This window comes from Gymnoscopelus microlampas (genome assembly GCF_963454915.1).
Source record: "Gymnoscopelus microlampas genome assembly, chromosome: 7".
Classification (NCBI taxonomy): Eukaryota; Metazoa; Chordata; class Actinopteri; order Myctophiformes; family Myctophidae; genus Gymnoscopelus; species Gymnoscopelus microlampas.
In genome coordinates this window covers 27,224,506-27,250,765 of record NC_139944.1, presented here as the reverse complement: position 1 = coordinate 27,250,765, position 26,260 = coordinate 27,224,506, and the positions used below count along the sequence as shown (strand labels likewise).

The following is a 26,260-nucleotide window of genomic DNA, read 5'->3' as shown; positions in this document are numbered from 1 at the left end:
GATCTGATCTCATATTATCGCATTACCTACTGTAACTACCTTCAGTACCTACAACATCGATACAAAAATGTTTATTCAGTGATATCCATTTAGATAGATTTATTGAGATAATACTGACATTTGTAATCAATGTTTTGTCACAAGGCTTTGAAAACAACAGATGTCACGAAAACAGTTTGGCGGAGCACAGCTTTACATCACCTTAAACTGTGGTTTTGAGCCCCGATGGCGCCTTGTCAAACATCATACTGTAACTACTCCTTTCTTCCACTGCTGCGGCAATCTCCTTTTGATGCATCAAGTCTTTGAAAAGAAGACTTGACGCTCTAATTTTACAAGAGCCAAACACTTGTTTGTTTCAAGTCCCCCATCCTTACCCAAAAAAATTAAATAAAGAAGAAGAAAAAACATTTAAAAAGAAGAGACATCTGCTTCATAAGGCGGAAAGGAATGAAAATGCTCATGATCTCACTAGGTCCTCAACGTACAGTAGATATGTATCAGGAGTCCCATGGCTCACTGTGGCGAGAGAATAACACAAAAATTTCACGTCACATGATTTTTGTTTTAAGGTGTTTTTTCTTTTGTTTTTTGTTTTCATGTGTTATCCACAGTCATTCAGTCAATATATTAAGTTCAGGCATTAAGCCTCCGTGTCCATAGGCAGAAAACTATGACACAAAAAAAGAGAAGATTTGGCGGGCAGTACAGTTCAGAGTAGGCTACTGTTGAAGTCTAAAGACCAGTAGTCCATTATGGATGATGTGTAGTCTTGTGTGGTTGTCCGGTGATCATCGTTCTCCACTTGCTTGGTGGAATGTCAGTGCTTTTTGTCCCTATTGGTCCCTAGTTTCCACCATTTGTCAAAACCACATCATATCCACAAGTCCTATGGTGTCGGTTGTCGTGTTGGGGTTCGCCTGGCACCAAATCTGGTTGTCTTAGAGGACTATCGGGTAACCTGAAAGAGAGGGGACCAAATGAAATGATTAAATCTGTGTTACGCAACAGAAACAAATTATTTCACCTAATGACCACGTGTGCAAACATATATTTAACCACTTAAGCCCTATTTTACACTTTGTCTGTGTCGCCTGAAAATGGCTGATCTAGAAGACCACAACGTTTCATATTGTGACACGTTGTGAGCTTGTAGATCTGCTAATTCTGCAGTTTTTGAAAATTAAGCAGATTTTCTTTTGTTTGTTTCAAAGTTCTGGTTAAAAACTACAGCAGGGTAAAACATGGCAAGCTGCATAACCTTAGAGTACAACGCAGCTGCAGCTAATACGATGAATAATAGCCGTGTTAGATTTAGGTGTGTGAATGTGCAAGCATTGACCAGTTGCACTCCGATGGCTCTGGGCACACATAAATCTAACACACCAATTATTAATTTTATTTATTAGCTGCACCTGCGTTGCTTACTAGCCTGCCATGTTTTTAATCTGCTGTAGTTTTTAACTTGAGCAGGAGAACAAACTACAAAATCAGGCAAGGGTTTCAGGCTCCTGTCACACCTGCTCCAACATAGTCACCAAATCTAATTCCATGGATTGATCCTAGATTACTATATACATGACAACAGTATAATTGGTGCACGTATAGCACCTATCCAAAGCGCTTTACAATGTGCATTACATTCACCCATACGACGGAGTAAACCATGCAAGGCACCAACCTGCTCATCAGGAGCAGTCAGGGGTTCAGTGTCTTGCTCAAGGACACTTTTGACAGTAACACAGTGGGAGCCCAGGATCGAACCGGGAACCTTCCGATTCCCAAGCAGCCACTCTAACACCTGAGCCACTGCCGCCCCATGTGTCAAACGTGTATTCCTAGTTTTTAAATTCCCAGGGGTCATTTCCTTCATTCATATGCCCTTGGTGCAATAGCCACATTATGGTTAAGCCAAAACACTTTACAGTTATACTGCAACGTGATGCCTATGTTTAATTCTAAAATGAGATTTATACCTTTACAAACTGATTCATATCAGACAATAAAAAAGACTACTGTACGGTATCTAAAGTCCGTGTTTTTTTGGGGGGCTTTTATGCCTTTAATGACAGGACAGTAGGCTGACAGGAAATGGGGAGAGAGAGATGGGGAGAGAGTGATATGCAGCAAAGGCCGTCGGGATCGGGACTCGAACCCGCGACACGCTGTCAGGCTACACTGAGCCTAGGTCAGGTCGCCGCTACGCCAGCAGTCCAGGCTAACATAATTACTCTTGAATGGAGTTTGTCATACTGTATTCTATGATCAACATTTGATGTAGTTTTGGAGCACACAGTGCTGTTCATAACCATAAGGACATTGTGGTGAACATTATTATTCAGTACAGCATTCTGCTGCCATAAGTATTTTTAGGTGTATTTATTCATGAATATTAATCTAACAGATTGTCACAAGACACAGTATGTGCTACCCTTTACATTTAGCATTGTCCTATAAATACACCAGTGGGTGAAATGTGTCCTTTGTTTGCTATCTTGCCCTTTAAAAGTGGAACATAAGGAACTTTCTGGCATGCCCTCTGATTTATGCTGTATTGTCAGAGGAGTTAGCTCACACCAGGCACACACACGCACGCGCATGTGTGCACGAACACGCACGCACGCACTTACGCACGTACGCACGTACGCAGGAGGTCCTGTTTGAATACAAGCATCCATTAGCAGTTGGCAGGGACACAGTTGTCTAAAATGTGGGACTGACTCCACCCTGTCCAGATTTCTGAGGGAACAATTGTAATATTGCACCAGAGTTTTTTTTTCTGTTGTCTGGCATGGCAACAGAGTATGCAGTGCATACTGTTCAGGGAGGCACAATTTAATCTTCACTTCAATGTGACAATCCTTGGGAATCAGGGGGTGGAGAGCGACAATATAGAAACTACTACGTGGTCCCACAGCGCTGGTAGCAGCAGACTGGAGAACATAAATAAGAACTTATGCCAAGTGGTTCTGTCACAGCATTAGCAGAAACCAACTTGTTAAGCTAAGCTGTGTCCTCCTGCATGTTTCTGCTGGCAACAGTACATCAAAAACAACAGAAACCGTGAGGGTGCAAAAATACTTTATCAACACAAATATGGAGATAACTTACTGTAGCACTGAATACTTACTGTAGCACTGAATACTTTGCATGTAAAAGTTACATCAGTGAGCTGATTGTTGTTATCATGCAGATTTGCTTTATTCATTATAGATGCAATATGATCTAAGCTTGGTTATGTTTTCTATCTCTTTTTTTTTTTACCCTTTTTTATAGTCAGATCAGATGGGTTTCAGACAGGAATCAATTAGGTCTGTCACAGTTATTACATATCACCTAATCGCAATTATTTGAGATATTCACAATTATTTTCTTCAAAATCGTTTCCATGTTGAAAAATGTACAGTACTTTTTCAAACACTGGCCTACTCGGGAACGATGCATGTCGGAAGAATGTAAGTTAGGAATGCATGCCCCAACCGGTTTTGTAAAACAAGTTGTACTTGTTGTCAGAATACCTGTTGTACCTGTCTGTCTGTGTCCATTTTATGCCTATAAGGAGATCTCTGTATCTGCCTGCCTGTGTCCCTTTTTTTATTTTTATTTTTTTAGCTTTACTAAGCTTTACTTTAATGTTTTAGACAGCTGATAGGTTTGATGTAATTTATTTCAACTGATGTGACCATTACGTGACCATTTACCAAAGACCGTTCATACAGGGTTCTATGTCGCTCTGGATAAGATCCTCTGCTTAATTCCTAAATTGTAATTGAAAAAGTTCCTGGATGTCTAGTAGGAGTACAGACTTTCTCCAAAGAACAGACGCTCTCCTAATATGAGAGTTTAACACTTACTAATGCTATAATACTCATTAAAATAATGTTATGTGTTTGTTTGTTTGATTTCTTTAATTTGCTGTTATTGTAGCAGGTAATATTTTTCCGGTTGGTTGTGTGGCTTTTTGATGATTAATCCATAAAATACCAACAAGCAGCAAAATACACAGAGGGGAAAATAAACCTTATCCAAGCAATTAGCATGCCAGGCTATTGGACATGTCATTGAGAGGGTGAACTAAACACACAAAGGGGAATCAGGAGAACAGAGAGTGTCTCCTAATGGTCTGATGTTTGGGCTGTTTCAGGATGAAAGAGCACATTTCACTGGTCAGCTGTAGGTTCAAAGACCCACAGACAAACTGACCATGCCTTTGATGGAGAGACTTTCGCTGTGTGTGTGTGTGTGTGTGTGTGTGTGTGTGTGTGTGTGTGTGTGTGTGTGTGTGTGTGTGTGTGTGTGTGTGTGTGTGTGTGTGTGTGTGTGTGTGTGTGTGTGTGTGTGTGTGTGTGTGTGTGTGTGTGTGTGTGTGTGTGTGTGTGTGTATCCTTGAGTAGCTAAGGGGGGATATATATCTGTATATGGTAGTATATCATCAATGTGCAGCATATTGGTTTAAGTGGTTAAGTCTCTACATTCACTGTCTTGGCTGCATGTGTCCTGTCTGATGCTTTCTGACAGCTCCAACAAAGTTATTGAGTTATCGAGGTGTATGAGATCCTATTTCACAATTGTCACGAATGCCCTAAAAGACAAAATTGCAGGGTCAATTCCAGCCTCAGGCCATGTCTTAATGGACCATATAAGACACAAATCAATGGCCGATAGAATGATTTAGCACCGCTTTCAGGGCACTTATCGACCACCATTATTGATAGGGACATCAGGCGTTATCTTTTAGCCCTTTAAGTATTAAGATCTTTCCTCACATAACCTTTATAAAGTTATTTACTCAGGTGAAACAGGAGAATCTGCAGACATGCCATATGCTTGGTTAAGTCACTGTTTGAGCTATATAGTCTTGGTGTTGGAACAAAATGAAAAATATATTTTTGTGGCCAATTTTTGTCAGAAGAGCCAGTTTTGTCAGAACCACTTTGAAACATTTCGATTTAATACAGCTTTACCTCCTATCATGCCATGCACAATACCCTGAACTCCGGATCTATTTGCATAATGGTCTATCAGTTAGCCTGTTGACATGATTTGAGGACATTTATGGGGCCACAGCTGGAGAACAGACTGCAAAGTTTAAATGGGAAGATATGTAGCTTAACCTTGTCTGAAGACAACAGAAGGGTTTAAAGTAGAGCTGCAACAAATGCAATTAGGACACTCCTCAGTTCAATATCATGATGTTCCTTTTCATGCATGCAAAGGCTATAGTGCAAATTATTACACACAATACAAAATAGAATAGAATAGGTGTGTCAAAAATACAAATCCACATCAGACAGTTATCAATCAGCAATATTCAACTATTGTCTAGTAGAAGGTAGTAGAGGAGGTTTTGCTTTGTACACTCCCATTGATACAGTGGTGCAAGGTGTGAACTGTTTGGGTTATAATTTCAGATATTACCGACACTATGACTATAAAACTGTGGCTGCTCTTTGACAGAGAAAGTGGGGAGAAAGCGGGTAGGGCTGAAGTTGTCAGAGAGGAGGCTGTGGGGGTTTCAGAGTGAGATTTATTGACGTGACTTTATCAGGAGGTGAGACAATCACCACCATCATTCTTCGTCAACCATGTCATGGCTAAATATCAGAAAGGATTTATTGAACAGGTATGGTATGGAACTGAAGGTTCCTTTCCCAATATTCTACATCAGTTATTTAAAAACAAAGCCTCAATAAAGACTAAACAAATAAAATAAAGACAAACACAAAGACTAATGCTACCAGATATTATTTTGAAATGTATAGTTTAATTTTTGTTAGCTCTAATTTGGTTGCAGCAGGTCAAACAACTACTTTCCACTGTACATTTTGAGAATTATTTCTCTACAGCACAACTAAACTGTACAGTGTGGCTCTGAGGGGGCCAGACATCTAGAACAGTAGTCACAAAAAAAAGACCAATCAGAGCTCATGCCCACGTGCACAAATACAGTGAACCACCCAGCTCAGCTGATGCTGCTAGGCCAATCACAGCTCAGTAATGTTAGCACACAAAGCTCACGTTAGTGCATCATACTGTTAGGTGATTGTTACACATATTATGCTTAGAATTGTGGCCCAATTTAAAAGGATGAAGGAAAGCAATTCTTCCAGTACAGTAGTAGCTACTACAGTAGCAGGATTTAAGCCAGTTAGCCAGATAACTGATTATTAATTTAGCCTTTTCAGTTGAACAGGGAAGCCCTGCTGTATTAGACTCTGTGTCGTGTTTTTTAAATCATTGTACTATTGCCACCGCAGGCCAGGTGGATGCTAGCTCTTGACCCTTCAAGTCATCCTCACTGCTGCAACTTGTTCCTCAGGTCAATGTTAATGATGAAGCCACGACACAGAGCCCTTCTGGCATGCAACGCTGACCCTCTCTTTCTAGCCTCTCAGTGGGAGGCGGCAGGGCAGCGATCATGGCGGGAACCCCCGTGGAGACTTGAATAAAAAAAAAAGTAAGAAGAAGGAGCAGAGGTTCTGACGGGTTCTACAGTACTAGCCACCTGGCACCCCTGCCTGCATTCTCCCCCTCTTTCTCTCTGTTGCTGCCTTCCTGGGGGCCGTGTGAGAGGGGGCATGAATTATTAACCCGGCTAAAATAAAAAGCTCTGCCTTCGTCCAGGCCTCCCGTAGCCATGAATAATGGAGGAGGCAGCTCAAGTACAGGCGTTTGGTGAGTCAAACACGAAGCCGTGATGGATGGCTCAGGGCCCACTGTGTCACCCCCGGGCCCCCCCCCTCCCCCTCACCCACCACCCACGCCTCCGCCCCCCCTACCCTACCTTCCAGCCGCCACAGGTCTACCCAACGCTGAAACCTACCCAAAAAAACACACAGGAGTGGATAACCTCGATTAATCTCTGGGAGTACCACAGGCTGAATTCTCCCTCCCTGCTTTAGAGCAGCTACAGTACCTTGGTGACACTCAGCTTCCTGGCGGCATGTTTGTTTGTTGTTCTCTTTCTTTGCCTTTCTTCCTGTCTTTTGCTTGCCACTTTGTTTAGCGTTCTCATTGACACTTTTGAGGTAGCACCCAAGACCACTCAAATGTATTTTTCAAAGCTAGAACCCGACCCAAATACATGCTCTCTCATCCAAAAGCAAGTGGGTCAGATGGAAGCAATGTGTGTTGGTTCGGGTTCCTGCATAAGCACTGACTTTGTGATGCTGCTATATGTTCATGGTACCTCACTCTCCATGTTTTCATATTATTTTCTGAAGAAACGTATTCAATGCGTCGTATTGCTACCCAATAAAATACATAAACAAAATCAATGTCATTTTCCATTTGTCATTTCCATTTCTTCCAAGAGAACAGTGCATTTTCGATATTATGCTGTTCTGATACATGCTTCCTCCACATTAGGACTTTGCTTTATTTGAAACAACACAGATGTTCTGTGGTGAAACAAGACATGTCTTGTTGCATATATTAATGTGCCATATCATATATATATTCATGAGTAATAACACGGCTGAACATTCTGCCTTCTGGTTGGGTTCACTGTAGAAAATAAGTTCAGTGATCGCAGAGTAAAATCTGACGGGGGCGTTTGATGTGCTAACGCAGTACACGCCACTCGTGGAAGCTTTTATCCAAAGCACCATACAGAGCGAAGAGAGCGTAACATTCTCGACATCATACTCCCAACGCAGTGTCAAAGCCGTTCTCTACTGTATGTATAATGAGCCGCGCGCACAGTTCTACCACAGTATATCCTGTACTGTACTGTACTGTACTGTACTGTACTGCATACCGATGACGGTGGCTTATCACGCACCTTGGTTGTCTTTACTTTGTTTCCTGTACTGCAGCTCCATCCTTTAAGATCTGGCAACACTTTACACTCTTCTCCATCCATGCAGGGATGCATCTGGCACCACCACTTCTGTGCAACTATAGATGCTGTAGTAACAAATAAAAAAGAGATGGAAAGGGGAAGACAGACAAAGAGGACGAGAGATGAATAAGAGGTCCTTTCTGTAACGCTGTGTATCAACCAAAGAAAGAGAACCCATGAAAAAAATAAAAAAAGAGCTTTTGGTTTCTATATTAACATGTCAGGGAGAGTAGAGGGAGGTTCTTTTGATGGCCGGCTGACAGTGGAGATCCGTCACTCCTGTCCCCGTGTATTTGCAGTGAGTGAATTACAGGGTGTGGGTCAATGTCAAGCTCATAACTGTTACAAGCAGAGTGAGCAGCGACACAAGTAGGTTGTGTGTGTGTGTGTGTGTGTGTGTGTGTGTGTGTGTGTGTGTGTGTGTGTGTGTGTGTGTGTGTGTGTGTGTGTGTGTGTGTGTGTGTGTGTGTAGGAGGGGTAATAAAGCGAGCAGCAGAGGTTGGAGCGTCAAGGTCTTAACTTGCTCTGAGGAGGCCTACGGGCGATATACGACTTCCCTTGACATTTCTGCAGCGTGGCGGGGGACTGTCAAAATGGAGGAAGCTCCTTGTCTGAGCCATTATTGTAGAAAGGAGGAGAGGGGGATCGATTCACCTGTAACAGAGGCCACTGTTGACATGATATTAAATGACCTGGCCCCCTCGCTCTGCTCCGCTGAACACAAGGACCAATCGTCTCGTAGTCAACCGCAGACAAAGGGACTAGATGGATGGACTGACAATCCAATTCGATTTAAAAGATTATAGAGCCCCTGAGAACAAACCCTGTAGGATTTTGGAATCGGAGGCACCGAATATAAACTTTGCTTGGCTCATAGCCAAGTAATTACACAACTGAAACACTGAAATAGGCCCCAGAAGCATATCACACACAGTAATGTCATATTGCAACAGTTCATGCAGTAAGTTCTCTAATAAATACTAACTTAATTTCACTTTTGAATCAACATTAAAATAATAATAATAAGGTCTACCGTCAACACAGGAGGGAGCAGCTCTTGTCGTCCCCGCCACCTGTCCTGGGAAACAGGAGCATTTGACAGTCTGGGATCGCTCTTCGATCTTGTTCTTGTTACAGCAGCGGTGGGCGGCAATCACCTCACAGGTCCCTGCTTTCACATGCACTGGAGACACAGACAAATACACAATGGTTTTTAAAATGAAGAACGTGTGTGTGGTAATAGTTTCTCAGCACAGCCAACAAAAGTGGGTACAAACAAATGAGGTGTATAATGGAGGAGATTTTAGACTAGCTATTACTTTTCTGTGTTTGCACACCGATTCTTAAATTATTCATCTTGCCAGCAGTAGATAGCAGATGATGTAAAATACATACAGATTCAGACACCTCATCAACAGACCAGTAATAATCAATGGGAATATTTTTTTGGAAGTGAAGTGATAACCTGAGAGGAACTGCATGAGGTTCAGGGTTGTTGTCTATGCCCTATCCATCTCTACTGATGCAGCAAAGTAGTCTGCAACTCATTTCTTCCCACATGAATCTCCAGTGTTCATGCTCAGAATGCTCAGCACACAGGGGCTTTCCTTGCCAACCACTTATGTATTATGCATAGAGAGTCAAGGAGGCTGTTTTTAAAGATGAGAGTACTACATACAGTATAGAATACACAGTGGTGAGAATGGTCAATAGCAATTGCATCATGGCATGAGAGATTCTTACTGTCTGCTGTGATGCTCCCACAGAAAGCTAGTGAATCATCAATTTAATCCAGATACCGAACAAGGCATACCCATTTAGCTTGTCGTTAAAAAGACCCAAAAGAACTCTTTTTAATGCTATGCATTTGGGAAAAAAAAAGAAAAACGGAAACGCAATGGACACGTTAATTTTCTTTCCATATTTTGTGCTTTATTAGGTGAAATTATGCAACAATTACAGCGGCTTCATTCTCATTTAGTTGGATCAAATATCAATACCACTGTCTATTTTATATTCATTACTTTGTTACCTAGACTTATCTCAATTCAAGGAGCAACATATATTTACACACAAGGCTCAGGGCAGCATGCCTGCAAAAAAAAAACACACATTTAAAAGTTTCAGCATTCTTCTCAGATCAGCCTTAATTATGTGTGTAAAGATTTTCAATTTGGGACTTGACGTGAAAATGGATTGAAATGGGCTTCCATCTTCCCATTACTTAGCAATCCAGAAATCTCATCTACAACATTAAAACATTTTGCCTCCAATCAATAAGGTTCTATTCACATTCCAACAAAAGGCCAGACAACAATTGCCGATTGACTGCTTTTCAGCTAACAGAAACGTACTGATGCACAAACAGGTCAGGGTCCTTACCGATGATGTGATTATCTTTAAGCCACCAGCACGCCCCGGGGTCAAAGTTAATTTCAAAAGTTGGAATTGCTTGGATAGAATATTCAAACTTTGTTTAAGCTGTGCATGTGTGCGTATGAGAGTGGGCGATCAGCAATCACTAGAGGTGCAGACAAGGAACAAAAGACAATCTCTCTGTTACCCAGTGGCTGACAAAAGAAAAGGAGGAAAAAACAAAACAAATGCATCATAAAGTGCCTTTGATGCCAACATTAAAGGCAGGTGAACAGGACAGGACCAAACAACTACAAAGACAATTACAATAATGTGTTTATTTTGAATACTTTCAAAAATAATTACATTTGACTTGTTTGACTTTTTCTTTTGACTTATTAAAAAGGGACATGCCATTCTCATTAAAAATCTCCTCAGCCATGACTGCTACTCTGCTAGCGTGGCGAAGTGAATCACACCCGCTGTGCTCTCTGTGGTGTGGAAGGAGAAGAGAGAGGGGGCGAGACAGACAGAGGTATATGGTATATGATATGGGCTAAAGTTTTGCCTCGCTTGAGACTGTCAACTCATTATGGTGTAGGAAGAATAGGTGGCTGGTCCGACGGGCTGCTCTCTGTGTGTGTGTGTGTGTGTGTGTGTGTGTGTGTGTGTGTGTGTGTGTGTGTGTGTGTGTGTGTGTGTGTGTGTGTGTGTGTGTGTGTGTGTGTGTGTGTGCACGTCCGTCCGTCCGTCCGTCCATCCGTGCATGTGCAATGCATGTGAAAGACCTTTGTGAACCCGCTGATTGAAACTCAGCCTGCAGGCCAAGGTCAGCGACTCCAGGACTGAGACCAAAACCACCATGCTGTGGGAGCAGGACCAGAGGTCAGAGACCTGAGCAGTGGGGTGATGGCCTCGCTGGTAACTACCCATATCTGTGGGAAGCAGCCATACAAGTGCCTGGCTGACAGTGGAAGAAGTACTCAGATCTTTTACTGCACTTAAGTAAAAGTTGCAATACCACAATATAAAAACACTCTGGAGGCAGGCTTTACCAGCAGCAAGCAGTGGCATGTGGCAGCATTTGAAAAGCAGAGATCCAGTGTAGGAGGGAGCCGTATTTAAACGGACTGCCTTGTTGAGGGAATGAGGTGTGATTGGTGTGTAGATAAGTGTGGCTGATTGAAAGCAATCAGCAGACTGACAGCTGATTACAGCTGAGGTGTATATGACTCACGTGCCCGCATGAACTAAGACAATGCTTAACTTTTGTAATAATAACCAAAATCTACTACAACGCAACTTGTAACTAGAGATGTCAAATAATTGTAGTGGAGTAAAAAGTACAATATTTGCTTCTGAGATGTAGTGGAAGTAGAAAGTATTAAGAAATGGAAAAAACTCTTGATAAATTGTACTTAAGTACAGCACTTGAGTAAATGCCGGTCCTTAGTTACTTTCCAGCACTGCTGGCTGCTGCTCGAGTCATACTGGAGATGAGATAAGATGATGACATGATGGGCAGGGCAATAAAATTTACATTACAGCGTAAGAAATCCCCCTTTTTGGGGGCACGGTGGCGCAGTTGGTAGCATTGTCGCCTCACAGCTAGAAGGTCCTGGGTTCAATTCCTGCCGTGGGCGCTGGGGGCGTGTTCTCTCCTCCGCGTCATCAGTGCCCAAAGGAAAGGGCCTTTCTGTGTGGAGTTTGTATGTTCTCCCTGTGTCTCCAAGGGTAGGTACCCTCACAAAAACATGCAGTAATCCTGGTCTCTATACTGCCACCCCCTGGTCAGCCGGGCGCCTGATGGAGGGGAAAGGAACTGGTTGGAATAACGTGTTCCTTCCACGTGCTACGTTTAACCAGGGAACCTCCCCCCTGTCAGGTGATAAGAAGCGGCTTGCTAGCTCTCATGCATTGAAGAAGGCATGAGCTTGGCTCTAGGCTCTCCCTAGGCTGGCAGAGGGAGTGTAGCGCCCAGGATTACTTAGACAATTGGCACTGGGTGAAAAAATGGGTTACAAAATCGTGGGATAAATATTTTAAGTTAAAAAAGAAATCCCCCTTTTTTGGGGGGTGGGGGATTTGAGGGATCAATCACTATATATTGTATATACTGTAATACTGTATAAATTGCTCCTGGAACAGGTAGGAGAAGGGGGAGACAGTGTCAAGGCTCACACTTGGCTGTTGTGCGGCTCAAACTCATGACACTTGGATTGAGGGACGGAACAGCGGAACAAATCACCCCATCTCCTCCACCCACGAGCAGACAGTTTATGTGGTGTTAGTGAGGATGACTGCAGGTGTTGTCACTGAAGGTGACATCTTAATGTATGGATAGAAGCTGTCTGTATTCTTTGGCCTGTGTGTGTCCAGGCAGCTGTGTAAATGGCTCCCAACACCTGTAATCAATATTTTTCACTTAAAGCACTTAGGACTGTCATCGGTTAGCATCACCAGGCGCCTACGTCAGCAAGGAGGATAGGTGGTAAAGTGAGAGACAGAGAGAGAGGGAGGAGAAAGAGAAAGGATTTCGAGAGCGCTAATGAGGACTGGCATGAAGCCCGACCCTTAAGCCAATCAATAGCACTCTAAAGCGCAGCACTACCTTCCACAATCATATTCATTGATTCCTGATTGATAAGTGCCAATGTGGAACTAGGAAAGGCTAAGAAGATGCATGCTGCTGAAAGGAACAGAAAGAGAGAGAGAGACGGAGAGAGAGACGAAGAGAGTCAGAGAGAGAGAGAGAGAGAGAGAGAGAGACACAGATAGACAGACAGACAGACAGACAGACAGACAGACAGACAGACAGACAGACCACTCTTCCTCCAACTAAACTAGTTCCTACAAAGAGGCTCACCCTGGCTTAATAGTGAAAGGGACAGTTACAGGTGCATGAAAATGGTTTGGAGAAAATGTAGATGGCTTATGTTACTGGATGTCTTTATCAGAGTCTGCATGTATGCACGTTTTTACCAGCATGCAATGCGGGTCTACAAAGAGACTGAGCACTAGTCATTTCTCGACATATCCTCGACATGTTTTCGATCATTGGCTGTCCTTTAAGCCAATGGCTGCCCTTTAAGCCAATGGGGAGAGGCATCCCATACTCTGAACGGCGGTCCCAGGCGTGGGGAGACATCCCATACTCCCACAGCCTGCCGTGTGGGGAGAGACATCGAGACATTTCAAATGGCTAGGGAGGGATCCTATGGAAAACAAACACATAGGAAACAGCCCAAACTGCATCGTCCTATAAACAGCGGCGTACTGCTCAGTAGTGCCAGACATGAACGAACAGAGAGCAGCAACAGCAGACAGACACGACACACACACAAGTTGCACACACACGCACACACACACAAGTTGCACCGAACTATATGACTTATTAATTCACGGACATCGGCTATCACGTCACCGATCCATGTTCCGATCCAGGACACACAGCCAGCTGAGTGTCATGGAGAGTCTCCACAGCGCACTTTCCGACAATTTTGATGAGATGCTTTAGAGTCTTGTAAATCCATGCTTCGCCGCTTTATTAACTACACACAAGTAGCTAGTGTGCTGCTTGTCGCTATATGTGTTTAAATTAGTCCTTTGTAATGTTCTCACCGTTAATTTGAGGTTTGCTCTAACATAAAATTGAATAGCAAAACGCGCGCCCCAAAACACAATCGCCCCAGGCCAACTTGGCGGTATTCAAAGTAAAGTACTTGAGTAAATGTACTTAGTTGCTTTACACCTCGGCATACGCGCTGCGTAGCGTCCCGCATGCTGGTATACATGACTGAGTCATGTCTTGTTCCTTCTTTCCTTGATCTAACATTCGGAGGAAAAATGTGCCTCCCATTTCATGCCACTCAAAATCTGGTCCATGTGCCAAGAGGCGGCTGTAGCCAAGTGGGTAGTTGGGCCGTCTGGGAATCGTGAGGCTGCTGATTTCCCCCCCAGCCCACCCCTATGTGTCAGTTTGTCCCTGAGCAAGACACTTAACCTCTAAATGCTCCCTGAGCACTGTATTAATAGCACCCACTACTCCTAATAGTTAAGATTGTTAAGATTGGTAAATGCAAAGGATGAATTTCATGTACTGTATGTGCAAATGTACAGTGACAAATACCTCAACAACTAAAATTACATTTATTTTTAGTTTTAAAGTAAGTTCTATTAAGAACATTTTTTCAACAAATAGTGACTATTCACTATATACTGAAATAGTATGGCCCCTGTGAGCAATACATGATAGTGCTGTATAACTGCTCTATTATGATAAACAAGTTGACTTATATCAAAATTTAAATGATACAAAACAACAATCCTGACAAGCAGTCACCTCGTCAAAACCAATTCAGAAGATTTGTCATGTGTAAGTAGTACATGTCAAATTCTATGAGCTTCACAGAAGCATTTTGTCGTTTTGCATTAATGCAGTGATTGGTAAGGAAGTTCTGAAAATGGAAAAATATAAACCTGTCATTTTCTGTGAGGCTATAGGGCATTTATAAATAAGACGTGCTCGGAGCGAACAAAAGGAACAGTTGATGGATGCACTTTCCTTTCACTTTGCTTATTTTACTTGTCATATTGCTGAATGCACTATCTCTTTGACTTGATGTTCAGTACATCTTTCATGATGAGTTTGCTAACATGATAACAAATGGAAGACTTTAAAAGAGTTTACTAGTGAAATCTGTTCATGGAGGAAATTTGCATTGGTGATGCGTTTGGCAGATGGGGAGGCTGTTTTCAAAAACATGTGTCATACTTTTTTCTTTCCCTGACATTATGAAACTGTTACATAAAGCTAGCAAAACGTCAAGCAACAAGAAGCTGAATTCAAGCCTGGCATGAAACATGGAATTACTGTATACTGATTAGGACCTTTTTTCTTTATTATCATCATCATCATCATCATCATCATCATTATTATTACCATGTTACTGTAGATGTCACTATAATTTAAACAACTGCACATATATCACATTCTGTTGAGTAATATTAATAGTACATCTGGGACTTTATTCTTGTCTAGGTACATTGTTTAAAGCAGTACAGCAGTACAGTACAGTACAAAGTAACATTTATTATCACACAGTGGAGAAGAATAATGGCAATTGCAATTTTCTTGGTTGGCAAATCAAAGACATGCCTTACAGACCAGATTCACAAAATCTAATAGATCTTGAAACTTCTGTAAATGCCTTTCTTTTAGCAACACATGCATGAATGCGGGGTTGGACACTTGATCGGTTGTTTCAAATGCTTTGAGTGTAAGGAACAGCAAGGCCTCTATTTGGTAATCGTGTTGCTAAGATTTTTGGAGGTAAAATACGCTTCTTAAATCCAATAATAAAAGCTGTAAGTCAATACAAATAGTAGAGCCTATGTGATTTCTGACAACACATTAACATTCAGCCCTTATGGGTTGGCTGTGAACATTCATGTTTAGTGGATAACAAAAAGCAGACCTATGCTGTTAATTTAACAGTGGACCATAAAGAATGGAACATTTTAAGTAATGTTCTACAACATAAAGGTATGTACAAAAGAAAAGAGATGAGATTATATTAAACAAAACCTACTGAATACATATTTCTCCATGGAGTTTAATGTAACATTTTCCACCATACACAGAGAGAAAAGGAGGTACTTATCAGGCCTAAGGCAAAAACCCACCCATCCCCGAGTAAGAGCAAAATGGCTACCTTGCGAATATGGTCTATAGCGCCTCTGGTACTGTACATATCACCTCATCATATCCTGTGTTCAAGAACTAATCAAATGTTACATGAACAGTCGCCTATGCGTTCTACAGCAATCACAGAGTTGATCTTTCTTTTTATTTGTATTTTTCTAAGCCAGCAGGGAGGCATCAGGAACAACACACAGCCCTCCAGCTGTCAGCCGTGTGGCCGTGTACATCAACCTCACCTGACTGGTCAAGCACAAGATACAGATACACCAGCATGGCAGCATGAAAAGGAGCCATGATGTTCAGTCCAAGGCTGACGCATCACAATCGGAGTCTATGGGGGGCGCTGAAATACTTTATTCACCAAGTGTCTCGGACAGGATGTTTGCAGTGTATTGTTTTGTTTCAGCTGTATTGTGCAGAAACAAATGCAGAATACAGTCAACTTTAAAAACACAGCTTGTTGTAGAGAACCACAGTTTGCACAGACAGACAACATTGACTCGCATACTACACAGTGCAATGGGATGGAGCACCATGCATTGCAGACAGGGGTGCTGTAAACTCTACAGGGTATTCTTCAAAGTATTCCACTGCTTTGGATTTGGGTTCATCAAGGATATGCGACAAGATTCTGATGATGACATCAGAACAGGGGTCTTCAAGGGTTTTCAGGCCAAGGACCCCTTAGCTGAGAGAGTGACGAAGCAGGGACCCCCCCCCCCCAATTGTGTTGCAGATTAAACTTTTTCACAATTTTCATAGAGCTTCATTGACTTGTTTGACAGCACTATCAGTGTTGTGTCAATTCGTGTTTTGTTTGTTTGTTTACAGGTTATCTTTTCAATTAATGTGTTGGATTCATGTTAATGTGTATTTTCAGAAATGTAACCTTTTAAACCCTCAATATAGTCAACTTGACTGTTGGCTCTGTACTTGGTCTGGTGCTTTCCCCTCTACACCAACTCTCTGAAAATATCTACAAGCAAGGCATTGCGAGCTTGTAGATCTGCTATTTTCCAGCTAATGTTCCCCATCATACAAAGATTTGGCGGACCCCCTGTAGTTACTCTGAGGAGCCCATAGGGGTCCCCTACCCCCTGTTGAAGACCCCTGCATTAGAACAAGGCAGCACAATGCCTTGGAGCAAGGGAAGAACATGAAGCACAGTATGATTTCTTTATTAACGACTACATTCTGCAGTATGGCTGTGGAATCAATATACAGTGAATCACAGGCGGGGTTTAATCCATTTATATGATTATCAGCTTCGTACGCCTCTGCATGTCCCCGCGATCGCTCACGCAGCGAGAGAGAGAGAGCAGAGATTGTGCAGGAGGACCAGAATCAAAGCTTTTTTGAAGAAGTACAAGAGAGAGGCGAAGCAATTACTCAAGCATTCACGCACCAATTTACAGCATGTCGGTTATGAAATTGTTGCAAGCTAATGAAGAACCTGGCCATGTGGATGCAAAAGAGATGGCTCAAACAAGCTCACTTGACAGGCCTTGCTAACCAGTGATGGGAGGCGACTCGGCTGCATGAAAACTTGCCATCGAATTAACGTCAAATCAAATGCTATTTCCTGGCTGTCTTGTTGACATGAACAGTAGCTGTGTCTGCCTGACAGGCAACAAACTTCTTTGTCTGCTGAGGCGCAAAGACTTGGAGTCTGGCTTCAGCGGGTTTTGCCACAAAATAGAGTGGGAGAGTTTCCTAGTCCAATCTTACCACATGCATGTTGCTTTTCTTTCTTTTTTCACCCTCTATTTTTATCAGTCCAACATTGCGGGGGAAGATCAAACCACTGAAAACAGTCACATTCTGGCTACGGTCCCAGACCAGGGAAACACCAAATTCCATAACAACAAGGTGCTAGAATCTACAATACACACACATGAATTGGTAATGACTCAAATGAGTCATTACTGTTTGCTCCTTAACCACTCGTCTATCAGCGCCCCCCATAGGAGGTAAACTTTGTAATTCATACCCAAAATTGGCCAATATGAGCCCCACTGACGTCCATTATCTAACTATATAAATGGCGACCAACTTCCGCACCCTCGGTGTCCACACCCCACAGCTCTGTTATCGACTAAACAACGCACCGCCAGACCACATGTCGCCAACTGACTCGCCACGCCGGCCGCGCTGAATTTACGCCTCGCGTAGGGGACATCTCACTGCTCAATACACCTTTTCCACCGCGCAACATAATTAATTCTACTCACCAAATGTCGGACAAAACGGAAGGGGAGGCAGCTTCGTACCGTTTACCGTGCGCACGACCTCATCACCACAACAGCACGCAGCCGCTGCGGGTTTTTTTTCCTTTTTTTCCAAACTTTTTTTTTGGTCACCATTTTCTCCAGGCACCATTTCTGGTGTAACGTCGGGTGTTTCTTTTCACCAGCCAATCACCTTTCACGTTGCCACGTCCGTTGCCACGTCGCGCTGACGTACGCTAAACAAGCGCTGCCGTGCGCACAATGCAAACGAGCCCAAAGGCGCGCAAAAATCAGCCGACCATTGCTTACACACAAAGTCAGACCTGGCAACGCAGCCTACGCCAATCATGTGTGAGAGATCTACAAGCTATGGGGCAGAGACGCCACCGTATCTTAGCAACAACTACAGCGCTCACTCTCATTGGTCGTGTCACGCTAAGAGCAGTCTCCAGACAATGGCATCGCAGACAGCTTGCTGTTACTGCTGTAGCCATCACAGGCAGTTGCAGCACGACGGACAGGGCGCTGTGATAGCTGCCATGTCGCTAACGCTAACCTGGTTGTCATGCCTGCAGCGGCTGTGCAATCACTTTGTCAACAATGCACGTTCGTGTGGTGAATGTCTATATTGCTGCTCAGTTCGTCCATTGTAGATGGTGTATGTTTGTGTGTGTCTTCTGGAGAACTATGTAGCTCCACAGCAACTACAGTAACTAACGTAATGGCAGGACCGCCCCCTGCAACGCATGTTAGGCTGCATTATGGTCATGTAGTAATTTCAGATAATTTCGCTCCGATTAGAGCAGTGTTTATCAACCCTTTCACGCCGCCCCCCCCCCCCCCCAAATACACGTACTTGATCTGGGACCCCCCCATTCTGTTTGACTCCGTTCCACAAGTAAATATTGTGAAAATAGCCGATCTACAAGCTCGAAACGCCTCACGTTCAGAGGCTTTGTAAGCTTGGAGATCGGCTATTTTCTACATGATTGCCTCTTTCTTACATTCTTTGCCAATGTGGCCCATGTTTTCATAGCATAGTTTATTGACTACTTCTGTTGCAGAAATGCCCATTTCCTTTACTTTCGGTTTTTTATTGTCTCCGCCAGGCCGAAAGGCATGGCGCAAGACTATGTTTCACCCCCTGTCCGTCCGTCTGTGATAGCTAATCTCTCACATCGTTGACTTGCTCGCAGCAAAATAACAGCCCGATGTGGAGAGTCAGTGAGAGCTGGATAAACGACGTAAAATGTGTCAAAAGGAGTCTGTACGGCTGTCGAAAAATGAACACATGACGTCGGTGGGAGAGCAGATATTGTGTCTTTTGGACAAACAGCAGCGTGGTGCTGATGTTTGTTGTGTGAAGCAGCTTAATGTCACAGTGTTTGTCTTGGAGCGCCTCAGTGCGGCTGCAGAGTTCATGTGCAACCTCTTCCAGAGAGACACAGAGACACTAGAAACTCTGCTGGGGGAAAAAAACACTGCTGGGCATTGACTTTCCCATGGACATTGATCTACACACTGCAGCTATATCTGCTACACACACAACATCAAACTACACACTGCAGGTATGATGCAGCGTTTGCATTACAGCCAGCATGCCAGCGTAGTTCCCATATGGTTTCAAGGTGGGCTAAACCATATGGACCCCATGTCAGCAATGTCAGCGCCATCCACTTCAGTCCCAACTGCGATGCCCATGCAGGCTATAAGTAGCTTCTACCTGGCCCTTAGGTGGGCCCCAACTAGCCATGTTTATGTGGGACCAAGGCGGGTTCCAACTGGGTTTGCCCATGCAGGCTTTAACTGGGTTCTACCTGGGCCCTAGGTGTACCCTAACCAACCACAGTGCAGTGCCCATCGCTCCAATTGTTGTGACGTCAGGGCTCTCAATACTGCACATTGGTGGAGGAGGAGGGGCCGCAGGGCGACCGCACACATCGCTGAACCAATGGTAGCCCACGGATGTTTCCTCTGTGGATTTACAATCTGCCCCTCTATGCCACATATCATCCGCACTACAGGGTCTTCACTGACCGAGCCACGGCCCCACTGACCCTCATGACGCTACGCCACTTAAACGTGCGGCAGCATGCGCTGGCTTGCCAGGTTTGCACAGCCTGCGCCAGAAACAAGCAACCACCTTCATGAAAAAAAAAAAACACCGAAATGGTCCGCAATGTTCCAGGGGTGTCCCCGCGCGTCCCAACACTCCACAGGGGGTCAGTGGACCATCAGGGGGTCCGCGGACCCCCTGTGGACCCCCTGAAACATAAGAAATATTATTTCTTCAAATTTTTTCCTTTTTCGAAAAAACTTTTCCACAGTTTCACTCCGGCGATTTGGGTCCCCCAATATACACACGGCTGGGCCCCGTGCGCGGCTGGGGTTGAGGGGGGCGTAGCCCCCCGAAACTCTAGTAAGTGATAAAAGAAAAGGTCAAATTTAAATATTTCAAAAAGTATAGAACATATGTGACAAAATTGTGGGGTTCTAATTGTTAGCCTAGTGGCAGTCTGCACAGGAAATTTGGTGTTGATCGGTCTAGCAGTTTACAAGATAAGCTCTGGACGGACGGACAGACAAGACAGACAGCTGTATACTGTAGGTGCGGCATAGAACTCTTTCATTTTAACGCCTCCAAACCACAGACAGGAGGTACTGAGGTGTTGGTTTATGAAACATCATTCCTCAGCCCTTGTGAGCAACGCAGAGATAATTCTCTCAAGACCTGTGTTTAATTGGATTATGGTATTCAGAAAAGATTGACTCATTTCTCCCCAGCTGTAAACTTGCTGAGCTGACAATCACAGCGAGCAAGGCAATGCCCGGGAAATAAACCCACATCAGAGCGGGGGCAATACACGCGCGCACACACACACACACACACACACTGAAAATAGCCGATCTACAAGCTCACAATGCCTCGCTCTGTGACCAACTGTGACGCATCTTGTTGTACCACAAAACAAGCATTTCCCAAGTGAGGACGAAGAAATTCTACTATACTTGTGAGGACATTTGGCCCTCACAAGTAAGTCTCAGGGAAGCTGTTTAGTATGCTAATATGCAGTGGGTTTCAGATACCTGTGAGAGATATTCAGCCTACCACAGCCCGGCAACAACATGAAGCTTTTGAGACTCATTGCATGCAAGAGGAAAAAAGAACAGCATTTGATTCTCTGCAAAGACGTATGAACATTCCTTGCTCGTCAGTCATTATTCCCATACTACATCAGTAACAAAAATAAAATAATAATAAAAAGAGCTGAATTCCCGTTTTTACCAGCTCTTTCCTTGCACAGAACAATCTTTTGCGAGAAAAGTATGTGAAAACAGATGAGTCGGCCCTGCCCCGTTCTCTGGATGTATGGTTTAGTTGGTTAGATGAAGTCCGTGGCAGCACTATTCATCTGGCTGCCACAACGTTGGAGCCCCACCACTGACTGATCAATCGGGCTCCCTCGAGGAATCATGCACCCTTATATCTGAACGGCTACCAAAGTTATTAAATCTAGGGGGCCGCGGAAGCAGCGGAGCAGAGAGGGAGGAAAGAAGGAAAGACACACAGATACGTGCGCGAATGTACACACTTGTGGGGACTGTACTATATATACTGTAGTGTCTTGGTACAGTCACTTGTTTCTTTGACGGGCGTATTAAATTCACACTATAAGATCCTGGGTGTCGGTTTAACTCTGTAAAAGTGGACCCCATATATGTCATTTTTTACACTCTCAGAGTTGAATTGATCCTAGTTCTCATCTGTAGGAATAAGGCTTCTCATCCACAAAGCAATGGAAGTCAATCAGTCATTGTTTTTTTGTTTTCACTGGAGGGGGGACTTGAAGCACTTCTGTTGTGCTGCTGTGAAAAAAACAACCACACACAATTACTTTTAATGTAATGCCACACAGAGGAATACATGGCTTCTATGCTTTTAGGCATTTCATCAGCATGGTCTGAGGGACAGTTCAGCAGTAGTGGGCAATTAAGTTATGATACCTGCCATATTTCAGTCCCTGGTTCACAAGAGCAGAGGCCCAATTACCTGCTAGTGAGTCATCTCTACTCTGTAACCCTTACAGGTCAATTTCTTTACCCTTTCAGAGTTAAATCACAATTACAATTTAGGGATTCAGCAGAATAAGCAGCGACTTTTTACAACATGAGATCAAAGTGGAATGAACCCTATTCAACAAACGGCAAGGTAAATGGTCACGGAAGTAGAGCGTAAAGAAAAACAAATATTCTACAAAGTAACTAGGATACCAGGTAAAGATCAAACCTTGCATCTACTGTAGTGTCATACAAAATACAATCTGAATAACATTCTTAGTATTGCTGTCAAGCTAACATGTCCATTTTCAAGAGAATCATTTGTGAACACGTAACCAATATACATCTGCATAGTACAACTAGCATTTATCAAAAGAAATAGGTGATAGAAGGAATGAGGAGTGATACGTTGTTTGTTTGATTGATTGAAGTACTTTATTAACATGTTTGGTAACAGTACGGCAGTACAATAAAAAAAAAGCTCTGCCAAAAGGACGACACAAAAAGCTTGGGGCTTGTTTCCGTTCATTGTACTAAATTTGTCAGTAAGACATTCAATACATACAATGCATTACACATCCATATAAGCTCCAGTAGCAGTAACATATATAATTAAAGAGAAAGGAGGGGTGGGGCTGGGGGTGGGGGCAGAGGATGCCACTACCAGCGGGCTACTGCCGTGGAGCTCACTGATGGAGATCGTTGTTTGACTCTCTGGGGGCAAGTTGGTAAGGGTGAAGTAGAGTCTTAAGACAAGAGTTTTCAGACTGCAGACTGCAAAAATGGGGAGAGAGTCTCCAGTCCTGACTGAGAGGTGAGGTCATTCCACGGCTTGGGAGCCAGAAGGGAGAAGACTAGAGATTTTGTGCAACCCCATATGGCAGGTTTATGCGAGTGTTCCAACTCATAGCAGGTTATTGCATAACTTCCAGTACATGCTCTCAAAGGCTCATCTACAGTAGCGGTCCATGCTCAACTACTTGTGACAAGCTTCCAGACAGGCCGACCAAAAGTCAGACAGAAAAGCAGGAGAGATTTCATCTGACATGCACACTGCTGTATGTGTGTCTGTCAAATGAGCCAATATTGTGTCTTCTCTAAATGGCTGCCACCTCTGCTGCTGCCAGTGCCAATGTTTTCATCTTAAGCAGATTCCACTAATGCCTTTCAAAGTGGGAGCTGAGTGACAGGCAGCATGTCACGAAACACAGCAGTGGCGCATCTGAAGGGGGATAACGGTCTTCTTTTCACCGGGAGAGTGCCACTTACACCGTACGTAACGATGTAACGATGGGAGAACCATAATTATCGGAACGCAGACATGAAATCTCTTCATAACACAGAGAAGACACTTAAGAAACTCCATTAAAAGTGCGGCAATGAGCAAAAAAGGCCGAAACAAATGGATAATAGTTTCAAATTAGTCACAACTAAACAAAGAGATTCCTTTTACCCATTACTTTAATTGACATAATAGATACATGTATTGTGTCTCTAACACACACTTTTGCTCTGGAGAATTAAATTATTTGGTTAGTGGCACGACGGCAGCCAAGACTCATCAACTCCGAATGGCTGGTCACCTGAGGACACTATTAAAGGAGTGCCTGACCCGTCCGCCCGCTGACAACTCAATATAAATGCAGCTCTCTCTAATAGACCATCCAGCTGAAAAATATGTCGACAAACCTTTTAAAAAAGCCATTTCGGGACAACTCCAACAGTTCCTCCCATTACATTTTATGCTCCAGTCCATTCACATAAACTTGATGCTCAGCCTTGGTTGCCGTTTTTACGGTCCGATGTGGACACTCGGCATGGCACTTCATTCCTGGCGGGACGTGAGCCGCCAGGCAAGGAAACGCAGAGGCGATTGATGGACTGCATTTTAGAAGCTTATATTTCACTTTATTCAGTCAGCATTCAGCCTCTGGTGAATAACTATTGGGCTATAGCGTAGCATTACTTTAAAAGAAAAGAGAAGGGGGAACTACCCCAAGGCTGTACGACTGGTGTGTATCTCTCCTACTTCCTTCCCCACATTGCCCGGTTACAGATGAGCTCTCATAAATGTCTGCTAGGATTTATATTATCTAACTGCGCCTCTACGCAAAAAGGGGGGTTTCAGGGGACAGTTATTAAAGCAAATGTATTTAATTTATGATTAGGGGACTGCCAATCTGTAATAGTAATAAGTACAGGGAATTAGTGTTTAGAGAGGACATTAAACTTTCCTGACATCAGCCATCTTGCACAGCACTTTGCTGTATCAGAGAGAGACAAGGCACCACTGCCACCCTACCAGCACCCTGCTGGTAGTTTTTCCACTGGTGTTAATGAAGGCATGGCTGCAACACTTGTTAGAGGCCTATGAAGGATCCTGTGATCATCAGAGCCTGATCAAAATATCCCGTGAGTCAAACTGTGAGAACTTGTGAGGGCCAAGTGTCCCCATAAGTATAGACGTGTAAGTGTAGAATTAAAAAAATAGACATCGTAAGGACCATTTTCTGGTCATCACAAGAGAAATGGATGTTTTATGGTTAAAAAAAAGATTTGGGGAGTTAGGCTTATTAGTTAGGTATAATAACATTTAGAGGTTGGGTTTAGGGGTTTGGAGTTATGCCTGATTTACACTTGTCGCACACCAAAAATGGGATATCTACAAGCTCACAAAGAGTTGCAGCGCTTGTAGATCGGCTATGTTTGGCTTCAGGGTTATGGATAAAACACACAAAGGTGTGTGTGTGTGTGTGTGTGTGTGTGTGTGTGTGTGTGTGTGTGTGTGTGTGTGTGTGTGTGTGTGTGTGTGTGTGTGTGTGTGTCTGACAGTTTTTTACAGTGTAGCAATGTGACCCAGAGGTTACAGAGAACTGTCATGTACCCAAAGGGTCAGAAGTTATATCCCATCAATCAACAGCCATGTGACCTACTTGAAGTCCCCTTGACAGAAACATTGAGCCCCTAGCCCCTTACAGTAAGTGCCTCTGGGCAAGGGAGACGGAGTCAACCTAATGTACTTTACAGTAAGATTGAGTTCAGAGAAAATATGCTGACAATTCTGACATAATCAGATCTGTCTATTTAAATTTGGATTCACAGGAAGGTTCCTGCTCACTCCTACCTAAAAAAAACAACCTCCGACTGTATGATACACATGAATTTGTGTTACCAACCTAACAAATACAAAAATATTTGTACACCATTATAAGGTGAATACCACTTACTGTGCAGTTATTAAAATCTAGGCACCAGAAAAAACAAGACTGCACTCTAGAGATCTGATAGTGCTCCCCTGACCAAGAACGAGAATTTTTAATTAATATAAATAAATGTACTTGTGCAACCATGAGTCTGATCCCATGGACATTGCACACCAGCACTTTACTGTGCTTTATAGCGAGCTGGGAGCGGTGTCTCTGCAATTCAAGTACAAATTACATTGAAGGTAAAAAGAAAGGACAAAAAGTCACCTCTGTAACAATTTATTGTGGCAACATTTCAGTCTATCGACTTTTCTCCGGACAACGTTTTTACAACATTACAACGTGAATTCCTGTCTGTGGGACTTTGGGATCGTTTGGAACACTGAATCTGTTAACTCCTAAAATGTTTGCCTAAATGTAACCGCATGAACCCTAGCATCCCTATGCTGGTCCTGTCATAAAAGGCGAACATTCTGCAAAAATAGGTGAACATTCCATGAAAATACCTGATTTACAAGCTCACAATGCGTTGCGGCAAAAGACCCAAAAGAGAAATTACAAACAAAAATACATTATGAATTAATCACTTCAGCTATTTTAAAATGGTAGAGATAGCCGATGAAGCTCACAGGGTGTCGCATTGCATGATGACAATCTTTTTAATAAAAAACACAAAAAGCTACGGGCATGTTTCCGTTGTGGTCCATTGTACTAAATGTGTCAGTAAGACATTCAATACATACAATGCATTACACATCATATACATATATAAGCTCCAGTAGCAGTAAAATATATAATGAAATAAAAAGGAGGGGGGGTGGGGGCAGAGGATGCCACTACCAGCGGGCCACTGCCGTGGAGCTCA

General features: G+C 43.3%; 1 protein-coding gene across 1 annotated transcript in view; it reads right to left on the bottom strand.

Annotated features, from left to right (window-relative positions):
• Positions 1 to 377: 377 nt before the first annotated feature.
• tafa3a (TAFA chemokine like family member 3a) overlaps positions 378 to 26,260 on the bottom strand; it is a 102,251-nt gene continuing 76,368 nt past the window's right edge. The window contains exons 3-5 of the mRNA XM_084061560.1: positions 8,877 to 9,026; positions 7,784 to 7,908; positions 378 to 961 (exon numbers count right to left, since the gene is read on the bottom strand). Coding sequence (XP_083917686.1) covers positions 950 to 961; positions 7,784 to 7,908; positions 8,877 to 9,026 — 287 coding nt within the window. The 3' untranslated portion in view covers positions 378 to 949. The remainder of the gene's footprint in view (positions 962 to 7,783; positions 7,909 to 8,876; positions 9,027 to 26,260) is intronic.